The sequence below is a fragment of the Cygnus atratus genome, chromosome 4 (genome assembly GCF_013377495.2).
Source record: "Cygnus atratus isolate AKBS03 ecotype Queensland, Australia chromosome 4, CAtr_DNAZoo_HiC_assembly, whole genome shotgun sequence".
In the NCBI taxonomy this organism is placed as follows: domain Eukaryota; kingdom Metazoa; phylum Chordata; class Aves; order Anseriformes; family Anatidae; genus Cygnus; species Cygnus atratus.
The window spans coordinates 50363570-50377262 of NC_066365.1; the positions used below are offsets into that span (position 1 = coordinate 50363570).

General features: G+C 33.9%; 1 protein-coding gene across 4 annotated transcripts in view; it reads left to right on the plus strand.

Annotated features, from left to right (window-relative positions):
• Positions 1-13693, plus strand: part of FRYL (FRY like transcription coactivator) — a 172230-nt gene that overhangs the window by 113871 nt on the left and 44666 nt on the right. For all 4 annotated transcript variants that reach the window (XM_050710200.1, XM_050710201.1, XM_050710203.1 and 1 more), the window contains 13 exons: positions 835-892; positions 1943-2034; positions 2322-2494; positions 2938-3098; positions 3644-3754; positions 4665-4819; positions 5063-5162; positions 6248-6416; positions 7653-7912; positions 8755-8895; positions 10425-10593; positions 11610-11694; positions 13409-13521. In XM_050710200.1, the coding sequence (XP_050566157.1) occupies positions 835-892; positions 1943-2034; positions 2322-2494; positions 2938-3098; positions 3644-3754; positions 4665-4819; positions 5063-5162; positions 6248-6416; positions 7653-7912; positions 8755-8895; positions 10425-10593; positions 11610-11694; positions 13409-13521 (1787 nt within the window). The remainder of the gene's footprint in view (positions 1-834; positions 893-1942; positions 2035-2321; positions 2495-2937; positions 3099-3643; positions 3755-4664; positions 4820-5062; positions 5163-6247; positions 6417-7652; positions 7913-8754; positions 8896-10424; positions 10594-11609; positions 11695-13408; positions 13522-13693) is intronic.

The following is a 13693-nucleotide window of genomic DNA, read 5'->3' on the forward strand; positions in this document are numbered from 1 at the left end:
TGTGGCAGAGGAGTCAGTCATGTACCATGAAAAGAGGATTATGCTTTTGTTATGTCTAAATTAGAACAGCACAGAAAGTAGAAAAAACGTGGATCATGCTCCAGCAAATCTAAAGTGGTGGAGGTAGTTAGTACCATACCAATTATCAAAGTAAAATCAGTAAGCTTTATCCAAGCTTTTACCTTGTCTGCATGTATCTCGTATCTACTGATCTCTTTCCCTTTCCTTTGTCCTCCTTCTTAGAGTCATGAGATAGCTGCAGTTTGGCAGAAGGAAATGAGTAATAATAAAGACTGGAGCTTCAGAACAAATTGGGAATGTAACCACAGCATCAAAACATGGTGCTTTTCATTTTTCATAGAGACTAGTCTGACTAGTCTGTCAGCATATTGTTGTCGACCTTAGAGAAGCAATGTTTATTAACAACTAAATGCATCATGACAACTGAAAGAACATAGTATGATAAGCTGCCAACATCTTTTTTTTCCTAATAATATCTATTTGCAACATCAGCCTTTGTTAAACCCTGAATATGCAAATGAATGAAAGTCATCTCTGATAGAAATATGCCATAGTACTTGGTAAATGAAAATTTAGTGGTAATTATTGAGACATCCATTTGGTGTCGTTGGTCTGTCTTTAAATTAAGAAAATCTGTTTCTCAGAAACATCTCTTTTTAAATACTGATTTATTTCAGAAAGCTACAGGTAAAGAAAGAAAACCTAAGGGTGTTTTAAATGAAATTTTAACACTAGTTGCTGTGAAACATCTTTCAGTTGAGATGTGAATTTAATGATTGTTATTATCCTTTTAATTCTTTTATTTTAATTCAGGGAACTAATAGAAGAATTACATCCTATAATTAAGGAAGCACTTGAAAGAAGGCCAGAGGTAATTGAATATTTTCACGCAGTTCTATCTATCTTCTCACAAATGGTAGTAAATAAATGTTAGTTATGTTGTTTAACTTCTGCACCTAAAAACTGTCACTATACCAGGTAACAAAGTGAAACGTTACTTTAAAAAATTATTTTGAGGTGTTTACATTAGAAGTGTGTCTTTTTTTTGTGTGTGTGTGTATGTTCTGTATTATTCCTTTATAAGGACAGTTTTGTTTCAAATGAGTAAAAAATGACTATAACCTTTTCCATATTCTTTTAATTCCTGTTATGTCAGCATAGTTTTACTTTTTTTTATATTGTTTTTAATGTTTTACATTATATTATCAGTAATATGCCTGCAATTAGTGGTACCTAAGACATAGGATTGAATTCTACTGTCTACCAGCTTTATTTAGTTCTTTAAAACAAAAATGGCTGTAAGCTCACCTGGCTGACTGGTATGACTAAAAATTTTCTAATGGAGAGTATGTTTTACAGTAGGGTTTAGAAGCCTCTGTATGTATCCATAGAAATAATATCCAATGAGATGGTTACTCAATATTTTTTGTGGTAACTGTTTTACTTGTCTTAAATATTCTTAGTATTTATTGCTAATATTCTTATTAGTAATACATTTGTAATTAAGTACAGGTAATGGGAAGAAACACCATTTTTGTTTCAAAATGTTACTGGGCTATAGTGTGTTTTCTTAGTCTTGCATGCAAGTATGTAGGAGGATTGGTGTATGTACTTCAGTTCATTGTTTTATGTCTCGCTTTCTGACAGGAGAGTGGTAAAATAAAAAGTGTATTATTTTGATAATATGTGTGATGGTAAACCAAGTATATCTTGCAGTTACAACAGGGATAGCTTTTGTTTACTGTCTGGTCTAGTAAAATTGTTAGTAATTTTGGTAACCTATATTAGAAGTTTGGTACCCCAGATAACTGATGCCTGTTTAGTAGAGATATAATAATGCTTTTATATGCCATGCAGTTTTGTATTTTCAGTTTTATTTTTTTTCTCCGCTTATCTAATTCTGTGTTTCCTCATTGAATAGAACATGAAACGACGCAGGCGTCGAGATATTTTACGAGTACAACTAGTACGAATATTTGAACTGTTGGCAGATGCTGGTGTCATTAGTCACAGGTAGGGGCAGCACTGATGAGAAGACATTGTGCTTCCGAATTAAGTTACTAATATTCTTATGACCCAATATAACAAGCATGCAAAATTCTTCAGTGAGTTTTAATATACAAGAATATACTGTTATGCTAATAACAGAAGCTGGATGAATAAACTACTTCTAATTCAGTGTTTGCAATGATGATGTTTTACTTCTTTTAAATAAATAAAAGTAAAGATTGTTTTCCTTAAAAATATACATATATATAAAATTTATCATACTGTTTGATTATTTTTTTTTAATTTTTAAGTGCAAGTGGTGGCCTTGATAATGAAATGCATTCCCTCAACAACACTTTACTTGAGTACGTTGATCTAACGAGACAACTCCTAGAAGCAGAAAATGAAAAGGATTCTGATACATTGAAAGATATCCGATGCCATTTTAGTGCCTTAGTGGCAAATATCATTCAAAATGTTCCAGGTATGTAAAAACATCTTAATATATTCTGATAAAGTGATTTTATTTTATTTTTTAAAAAAGCAACAAAAAACCCTTCTGAATTTTCAGAATACTTGCATAAAAATATTTTAGACCACCAGTTTTGAGTGCAACTTCAGCAATGTGAGTTTTTAGGAGGGATGTTTGGTACTGTTTAGAAGGATACAAGTAATTTTCTCATTTAGCAGAAGTCCTGTTGGTTGACAGTGCATTTAAATTTTTTAGACTAGTAAGTAGCTTGTTTTTGTACGTCAGTGTCATTCAACAGGACTATAATGAAGCTACATCCAGCTAGTATGCTACTGAAATAGTATGTCTTTAATTTTTCCTTTTATATTAAAGTGCAAAAAGTAAAATCAGACCCAAACAATTATTCTAAAACAGTAGCAAAAAAGTGCGTCTAACTGTGTGTGCTCTTCTTACAGTCCACCAGAGAAGGAGTGTCTTTCCACAGCAAAGTCTACGCCACAGTCTATTTATGTTGTTCAGTCATTGGGCAGGTCCTTTTAGTATCATGTTTACTCCCCTGGACAGATACAGTGATAGGAACATGCAAATAAAAAGACACCAATACTGTGCATTAAAGGTAATTTAGCAATTCATAAATTTTGGAAATAGATTCCCATTTTGATTTTGTTAATGCAAATTTAACATTTGGGCTTTTTGGGGGTGGTTTTCACATCCTTGTTGTCATTTATGACTTAATTCTTTCTCTGTTCTACCTACTTGCCTGTTGTTGACTGCTTAGCTTTTTCCATACTGTAAACTATTACACTTGCTATAGGAATTTCTTAAAACTACTAGTAATGTTGACTTCCCATGACTTTAGTCCTCAGTTGCCTAAGGAGAAAGGCTTTCATGTAAAAGTTCATTAGCAATAAAACTGGCATATCAACTCTTGCATATGTCAGCTTTTTGGTTTTGACAATTCTTTCTATTTGGGATTTCAGAAGGGTATGATCTGTATTTTTTTTATTTCTTGAACAAGATATTAAATAGTTTTTATTAGCCTTAGTCTTCTTCCCTTGTCTGAATAGAAGTTAGTTTTCTGGTATTTTAATGGGCTTGATAAAAGCACGTTTGCTGTATCCAAGTTACTAAAATGTAATGTGTTTCAATTACTTTCTAAAGGCTATGTCTGCTGTACTGTGTTGTGGCCCTGTGGCAGATAACGTTGGGCTCTCATCTGACGGCTATTTATACAAATGGCTCGATAATATTTTGGATTCACAGGATAAAAAGGTAATAAAGGCAATGTAAATAGTGGTTTGCAACTCTCAGTGCTTTCAACATACGTGTTAATGAGTTGTGTGGTCAATTTGGCCCAAAGGCATTAGAGTGGCTTATACTGAAAGCTGTCTTAGTAGTGTGTATTTTTGCATTTTCCTTGATATGTGCATTCACAAAGTTGAGGAAGGCAGTCCCTAATCACAGTCTAAGCACAGGCAAAACAGAACTGAAGAGGAAAGGCCAAGGAGTGAAACATATTATTTACCATTTATAAACTCATCAGCTAGGTTAAGTTGTAATAATAAGCAGAAGCTTTATAAATTTAAAGGAGACAAGATTTTTACCACTAAGTCTGTGAGACTTCAGAGTCTATCGGGGGGTCCTATGGAATTATGAAGACCAAGCTTTACATGTAAATAGGCAAGCTTTACATCTAAAAGATTGAGCCTCCGTTGTACTGATACTATGACTGCATAAAATTACTGCTCCAGTGGGATACTTAGACTCAAGGGAACATGTAAGTCTCCACATAGATCAATCACTTGTATCCCACTGTGGAATTCCTGTTTATTTTTAAGTGCTTTTCTGTATCTGATGCTTTCAGATCAGTGTACAGGAAAGAGTAAATAGCACAAGATAGACTTGGAACCGAGAAAAAAAATATCAAGAGAGCTATCTAGTTATTTGTTTCAGTAATCTATGTCTGTGTGTACCAGCTGAACGTTAAACAGTTTGATAGTATTATCTTCTGTTATTTTAAACTGTGATCTCATTATTTTTAGCTGGAACAAATTTTGTATATTACAGATACTTTGGATTAAATATCTATTTTCCTTTTTTATGCCATTTTTATAAGTTGGCCTTTTTTATTTTTTTATTTTTATTTTATTTTTATTTTTAATTGGTTCATTTCTGAATACAGGTTCACCAGCTGGGCTGCGAGGCAGTTATGCTGCTCTTGGAACTCAACCCTGACCAGAGTAACCTCATGTACTGGGCTGTAGACCGGTGTTATACAGGTTCCAAGCGGGTAGCAGCTGGCTGTTTTAAAGCCATAGCCAGCGTGTTCCAAAACAGGTATTACAGCATTTTTCAAAACATCAAACTTTCATTTTCAAAGTGTAATTGTATGTAGAATGTTTTTTTCCTCACCTAAAGAATAGAGATCACCCCTGTTTGTGTGTATGTCACATGAGAAACTTGTTGAAATATTATGTTGTGCCATATCATATCACCTGTGAATTAGCCTTTATTTAATAAATTCAAATTTTTAAAAGACAAATGTAATTTTATTTATTTCATGCTTGCATTTTTTCCTAGGGATTACCAGTGTGATACAGTGACCCTTCTAAATCTGATACTGTTTAAAGCAGCTGATTCTACTAGGGCTATCTATGAAGTTGCTATGCAACTATTACAGGTTTGTAAGCTAATTTTAATTTAAACTTTATTTTGGATTTAAAATAAGAATGGTCTCTGCATTAAAAAAACAAAAACAAACACAAAGATATTTCTGGTATTGCGTAATTGTCCTTTCAGTAAGAAAATGCGTTGTATATTTTTCTTCTCTATTTTAGTACATAGTTAGCTCAGATCCTTACTTGGCATAAGTAGATGTCAGTAGAAATGTCTGTTTTCAAGAACTAGACACTCAAGGCTTATATTTTCATAACGTGTGCTTATTCAACATAGAAAAATCTTTATGGTTTTATAATTTGGCCCTACAACAGTTTTCTAATTTTTCATTGATGCCAAACATCATCTCATCTGCTGACATGGAGAGATATTAGTGGAAATGTTGTTGGTTGTTTACTTATGTTTATTGCTTTCCAAGATCCTTTCGGGTTAAACTGTATCTTACAGGCAGCACTGATGTTTAAAAAAAAAAATGTCTGTACCACTCGTGGCTCAGACCAAAGGTTTTTCCCAGGGTTCTTGCTGTCAGCTAAATTCAGCAGTGAAGTCCCTACTGAAGTCATACGTCTATTAATGTGTCAGCATTCACAGCATTCTCCCTTTCAGCCTCATCTTTCTTCTCAAGTGAATGCTACTACTTAAGATCAGCCAAAATTAACTTTAAGTGTTAAACTGCTTTAGCCTCCTGCTACATCTTTGGTACATCAAATATTACATTGTTTCTGTCCTTGTCTCATGAGCAGAAATTTATATTATTTGGAAATACAAATATTCAATAGTATGTTACATTTTGTTATTAAAATATGTATTTAATGAGTAAAAATAGAAGAAAGTAAAATATGTATTTAATAACAATCTATTTTGAGAAAGCAAACTTTTGAAATTTATCACTGGAGGATCATCAAATGAAGTATTCACTATTCTGTGGAATTGCCTCACTGTTTGCAAATACAGTAGATATATGGAGATCTATCTAGATAGAAGGCGTTAAATGAGAGTAGATACATTAATTTTAAAAGTGTTTTTTTTTATAAAGATTTCCATTATAGCTCTATACATAGCGTAAAAGTCTGAACATCACTATTACAGATTTTGGAACCAAAGATGTTCCGTTATGCTCACAAACTGGAAGTTCAGAGGACGGATGGGGTTTTGGGTCAGCCTTCGCCTTTACCACACCTGTATTCTGTGTCATATTATCAACTGTCAGAAGAATTAGCAAGGACTTATCCTGAACTAACACTTGCTATCTTCTCAGGTATGGCTTAAAATAAATAAATAAAAAGTTCAATGGGTCAGAAATATTTTGCAAAGTGCGTAGTTCTTGTTTCTCAATAATTAATTTATATGTAATTCACTAAAATCAGGGCCACAAGGTAACATCTTCATAATGAGTGGAGAAAATGGAATTTACTGAGTAACATCTTTTATTTACTCATATTTGGAATACATTAAAGAGGAAACAATGAATCAAAGATATTTTACTGACTTTCTAATATCCAGGAAAATTCATGTATTAGTGACATCATTTCCAACTGATTTTCAAAGTTCTTCTGCTGTTCTTTCTAGTGTTTGCTGGTTTACTGCAGATAGCTTAAAAATAATATTCTGTAGCATTTTTAAACAATTGCAAAATAGTAACCTCTCACATCAATTAAACAACTAGGACTAATGTGAGAAAAATTTTTAAATGCTTTTTTTTGCCAAAATCAGTACACTTTTACATGCTCTAGGTTTTCAATTCTCTCCTCAATTAGAGGAATTTTGCTCTAGCTACTAATTCTTAAGACTTATTAAACACAAAAGGCTGTTCTACAGTTCCCATTTGGTAACTTAAATTGGTTTGTCCTTACTAATTATATAATACATGTGCAGTGCTGGAACCTTACTCATCAGTCTGGTCTGCCATACTTTTCACTGTGTGGGTGTAACTTGTACTGCACATCATTTTCCTTATGGTTCATTTTTTCCCTGGAAAGCACTGCTTGTGCCCTTTTCTTTACACAAGTGAAACTGGCAGATAGTGATTGGATTCTATTTTCCATTTTCAATTTTAAAAACTTCTAATAGAGTAAAACTAGCTTAAATTTTGCAAAAATTGATAAATGAGATAAACAGGAAGTGGAGAGATACCTACTAAGCTTACCTGATCAGAACTTCCAGCAATTTACAGTTATAGAATTATCAGAACCCAGTATGCACTTTTGTGTTTGTGCGTGCAACTGTGTATGTGTATAGTTGTGTGTGTGTATAAGCGTAAACTAGTTTAGATTTAAGCCATAGTGTTAGCCAGCAGTCTTCAATTTGTTCTAATGAAGACTGTCTTCATCGTTATGAAATTGCACTTGTCAGTTAAAGAAAAAAACCACTTCAGTACCAGCATTACTTTAATTTTTTTTATGATCTACTGGGTTCACAGTGGTTGTTGTTATTACCAAAACAATTCTAATTATTGATTTTCAATTTATCTATGTATGTAATTTTTGAATGACAGAAGTAAGCCAGAGAATCCAAACAGCTCACCCGGCTGGAAGACAGGTGATGCTGCATTATCTGCTGCCATGGATGAACAATATTGAGTTGGTAGACTTGAAACCTTTGCCAACCATTCGGCGGCAAGATGAAGACGAAGAAGATTCTTTGAAAGACAGAGAAATGATGGTGAACAGTAGGCGCTGGCTACGAGGAGAAGGCTGGGGATCACCACAGGCTACAGCTATGGTTCTGAACAATCTGATGTATATGACTGCAAAGGTAAAATCTAATTACCTGGTGTTCCAGGGAATTGTTGTGTTCAGAGATACTGTTAGAAACTTTTAAGAGTTACTGTTCATATTTCTTGGCTTACTTACCCAAGCTATACCAGATAGTTTTGAGATATTAGGATAAATATGTAATATAAATGTTACACTAAGTGTTATATGTAGTAACAGTATATAAGTTGTTTTTCAATATAGACATCTGACTGGATAGATAATGCCCAGTTCACTCTATACGTATGCTCTCAAAATGGAGTTTTGGAACAGATTTTGTTACTGAAGACTGATTGATCCTCACCCTTCCTGTCATAGCAACTTCCAGCACAGAAAAAGTGTTGTCCACTTGCAGTGTTCCTGCCAATTCTTTGTCTTTGAATCCTACTGATATGTGATTATGTTTTAAATCACAAAATAAAGACTCTAGGCATCCTGTGGTCCATGGAATTTTATTCAGAACTGTCAGCAACTGGGACGCATGGAACTCTGCTAAATTTATATATATGTATTATATAGTGTATAAAGCATACATTTTATATATTTTTTGAGTGCAATATAAATAATAAAATATGTTTAGCTAAATTTTCTACTTTTAAAATATCCAGATATATATATATTCACATATATAAATAAATAGCTTTTTCCAGAATTTGTTTATGAAAGAGCTTGTTTATGAAAGTGAACACATGTGAAAACTTTGTTCTGGAATGTTAAAAAGGCAACAGCTTTTTACAAGATTAATGTCTCCTTTTCTGACTGTGTCACTAAATCAATACAGACCACTTTCAAAAATCGTTTTCTGCTGGAGTTTTCAGGAGAGATACTTATTTTGTTTTCCAGTATGGTGATGAAGTGGCTTGGTCAGAGATTGAAAATGTCTGGACTACTTTGGCAGACAGCTGGCCAAAGAATCTGAAAATAATTCTACACTTCCTAATCAGTATCTGTGGAGTGAACAGTGAACCCAGCCTTTTGCCTTATGTAAGTATATGGTTTGAGTCTCCTTAGTGTTACCAGTATTTTAAAAATTATTCAAGTCTCTAACAGTGAAGATCACTAAACAAAAAAAAAATGAGGCAGGATTTCTGATATCCAGACTTCTAACAGCTTAATACTTTCATTCCATATTTTATGACCACTGAATGACCAATATGAACAAATGGAATTCAGCGTGTACATATACATATACGTGAAGGAAAGGTGCAAACAGGGGGGAGCCAAGCTCTCTTCAGTGGTGGCCAGTGCCACGACGAGGCAGTGGGCACAAACTGAAACACAGGAGGTTCACTCTGAACATCAGGAAGCAATTTTTCACTGTGCAAGTGACTGAGCACTAGCACAGCTTGCCCAGAGAGGCTGTGGAGTCTTGGAGAAACCCAAAAGCCTCCTGGACATGGTCCTGGGCAGCATGCTCTGGGTGTCCTGGCTTGAGCAGGGGATTGGACCAGATGACCTCCAGAGGTCCCTTCCAACCTCAACCATTCTGCGATTAGTGTGCTAAATCTAGAAATAAGCTTATAGGATTAAGTGGACGCTCCTTGTCCCTGGCAAGAAAACCTTTTGCTATTTCAGTTAAAAGTTCTAGAGGCAAGGAATACTTCTCAATGTAATAAATACATGGTATACTGAAATTCTTAAAGATCAGCCTGTAGAACCTTTGAAACTATAGAGGCCTGCCATTGATCAGATAAATGATAGAAATATTTGTAATAAGAATCAAAAGATTTTTAAGAAAATAATTTCTCTTAGTGTGGGTAGTCTTCTGTTCATGAAACTTACTACTGTTGCAATTTACTCAGGTTGGTAAGTCTGCATCAGTCTACTGAGCAACTCCTTTCCATCATAATATGCAAATCAAATACAAAATGCACATAAATTCTGTTCATTAGGAAGAATTAAGATTAAGTTCCTTAAAAAACATTTTCATTAGAGAATTACGATAGGTTTTGCTAATAGTTCAAAAAGGTAGATATCAAGTAAATGAAGGAAGAGAAAGGAATCTGTGCCAAGTATCAGGACCTATAATATTCTGTTCTTACAAAGGAAATCTTAAGTTTGTTGATTGAACTTAATCTACGTTCATTGTTTTCATTACAAATCAAAAACTCTATAGAACATGTATGTGAAATACAAAAAGAAATGATAGAACAACACATCTGACTTTGGCTTTTTGTAGTGTCGTTCTCTCTAATTTTTATCTGAGATGTTGCTGAAACTTTTTTAAGAAAAACCCGTTTTCTTTCATTTCTTAACAAACTGTTATTGAACTAAGATTTATTTTTATGATGTTTTCTGATGCTTGCTGCTGTTTCCAGCTATGAAAACAATTTTGTTTGCTTTTAGAGCTAGAGTCAGTTGCAGGTATCATCACTAGCAATACAGGTAGATCCTTATTCTAATGAGTTGAGGTATTCAAATCTCTTTTTTTTTTTTTAATCAGTTGACTATATTAAGAATTTTGTTTATTTACATGTTATTTTATATAAATATACTTTTTTTTTTGATGGCAGGTAAAGAAAGTTATTGTTTATTTGGGTAGAGACAAAACAATGCAACTACTGGAAGAGCTGGTGAGTGAACTTCAGCTTACGGATCCTGTCAGTTCAGGAGTCACCCACATGGATAATCCACCATACTACCGCATTACTTCCAGCTATAAAATCCCCTCTGTCACTTCAGGTGAGATTTAAACTATTACTGCTATCAGTGATAAACATGTCATTATCAATCAATTAAAATATTAAAGTTATCTGTAACTGTTTAGTAGGACTACAATGTTCTGTTTCTAAAAGTAAGTTACAGTACAAAGTCTATTTTACAAGGTCTACGGTACAAATCTACAAGATTTACGTTTTTGGTGTATCCAGAGTTCTCATTAAAGAACACGTGATAGTCTCACAAGGAATAGGCTTGTATCAGAGCATATGTTAGACTGTCTGCATTCAGATCTTGCGCTGTTTCAACATGCCACTTTTACATCCATTCAGCTAAACAATTGGGACAATTTACTTCACTTTAAATCCATATAAACTTATGTTAGATAGACAAGCTGCATCCATAAAAATGTATTTGAGGGTGTTTAAGTGAATTTGTTTAGGAGAATTTATTTGGAAATAATTAACAATTAACATACAATACTTATATTGAGTATATATATTGAGAATAGCAAAATGTGGGGAGGTTGCAAAATTATTTCTAATCATGGTCATCTATTATGTGTAATGCTTGCAAGTTTCTCTTAAAAAGAGATTGATGCGAGTTTCACTACACGCTGCTGTTATATTTTAATCCCTAATCTGTTTTTGGTTTGAATCAACTGCATACCAAAGTTCAAGTGCATTTTACAGGTGAATAGAGTATAGCATAAAGGAAAGAAAGAAAGAGTCATCTGGATCCTGCTTGAAAACAAGCCTTTCTACTTAATTTACATTGAAGACTCAGAGATTCCTGGAATGGATTCTTTTGATTTTTTTCCTGTTAGTGAAATTATGGTAGCAGTTCAGAATCTTCTTGTCTAAACAACATTTTTTTTTTCCTCCCCTGTGAAAGTAGTTTCTGCTGCACATTTTGTATTTGTTGCTGCAGTGCATGCGTGGTTGGGGCTCTTAGCATGGACAAGTAAATAAACAAGGGTCATTGTGTATTGCTTAAGACTGCTTTTCTTTTTTATTCAGTTATCAATCTCTTTGTCACAGGTACCACTTCTAGTAGCAATACAATGGTAGCTCCCACAGATGGCAACCCTGACAGTAAACATATAAAAGAAAGTATTGAAGAGAAGTAAGTATCTCCTCAAAAAGCAGTTACTAGTTGAATTACAAGAATTCCTGGTAGCTACTATAAATAGCATGTCAGTGTCTTTAGGTATGTCTACACTGCAGAAAATACAGTAAATTGTATAAGTGAGTACAATCTGTTTTTAAAATGGGAAATCTATTTGGGATTAACATGGCCAGCCTCAATTGTAATTTGAACTCAAAAACCTTTACAGGAAGCTGAATAAAATAAGAGACCAGTCCAGGTCAGGCTTTGTATTGCTTTAGCTATATTGTTAAAGGTGTCTAATTTAGCTGCTTATTACACTGGATTGTATATGTTTACATAAGAGAGATTATATTGTAGGTGGGTATGGATACGTTGAAGGCAAAAGTTACCAGTTTAGTTACATAGCCAATTCACAGATTTGTTTCTGAGCTCACAAGAAATCAGCAGTGCCCACGTTTTGATAGCCAGTTTATTCTCCCATTTACAGTATTTGAATGTCTGCTATGTGTAGCAAGATCGCTTGCAGCTAGCTGTGAAACAGATGCCTCTCTCTCTAATTTTTGAGGTTCTTTAGAGTGATCTTTTGGAGAAACTTCCCAAACAGTGGTACTGGTGTGAGGGTGGTGGAAAGCAAACAGCTGACATGGAATTAGTCAGGGTGTGGACTCAAAACCGCCTATGGGCTTGTTCTCATTGTGTGTTCAATGTGAGCTAGCCAACTTTACAGCAAAAGGAGATTCTATAATTAGTATGAGGAAATGTGCACACAGGAAAACATGTGCACAGGCCATTGCTGTGTGGTAGCTATGATGTGGTAGGTTACCAATCGGCTTATTTTGTGATGATTTGTTTCAGAACCTTAGTAAAATTTCTAGAGGGAATACAAAAGTAATTGTATTTCTGTATTATACCAATATACTTTCCCATTTGAATGCTTTTTTTTTTCTGAGACCATTTTATCAATATAATTAGACTAGTAAGTACAATGACAGAAACATGCCCAATACTTCAATTAAAACAAATTACTTTTTAAGAAGTTGGAAATAAATTATAGAAGATTGTGAAATCTATGACGTCATCCAGAATTTGTCCTAGCAAGGTACAGACAGGTATTTGGCTGCTTTGAGGCCTGGAGATGAAGAAGCTTTTAAAGTAATGAACGCAGTTTTCAAAGTCTGTGCAAGTTTTGGCATCTGTTGTATTGTTGTCAAAGACCTCCCTTGGGTAAATACTTTTTGATACGATATACTGTGTATATCTTGGACTTGCAAGGAGGAGGGAATTATAGAAACTATGTCAAAACAACTTGGAAATTGTGCTTTTAGCTCTCTCGTTTCTCTGACTTTGGTCTAGTTTGTCAGATTAATGAAGTAAGACAATCCTGAACTGTATATATATTTACTTCTGCGCCAGAATCAGATCAAATGATCTGTTATTACTGAGAAGAATGTATAATGGTAAAACATATTAAAATATCTAAATGTTAGTGGGATGATCTAACAGAAATACAATTTGTACTGGATTACCTCCTTGAATCCTCTTTATAGCATTGCTGCAGGAGGTCTTATGCAACTGAGATGTTTTGGCATCATATTATGTAATTGTCCTTGTAAGATTAAATATTTTGGCATAACAGTTTTGTTAATATACAGTTTTACTGAGAGACCTTGATTGATTAATTTTTATTGCAAAATGTCAGTTACTAGTGCTGTTTTATTTGTTCCTGCAGCTATGTACATCTAGACATCTACAGTGGGTTGAACAGTAACTTAAACCGCCAGCACCACAGGCTAGAATCTCGCTACAGCAGCAGCTCTGGAGGATCATATGAAGAGGAAAAAAGTAATAATTTAAAATTATTTCTATGTGTAGAAAATAAAACTTTTAAAAATTAATACTTTTGCTGAAGGTTGTGAAACGTGAGGAAATAGGTAATATCAGTGACAAATAATGAGGCTTTTGCATGAATCCTTTAAAAAAATATTATTTTTTTTACATTCCCCAGTCTTATTTC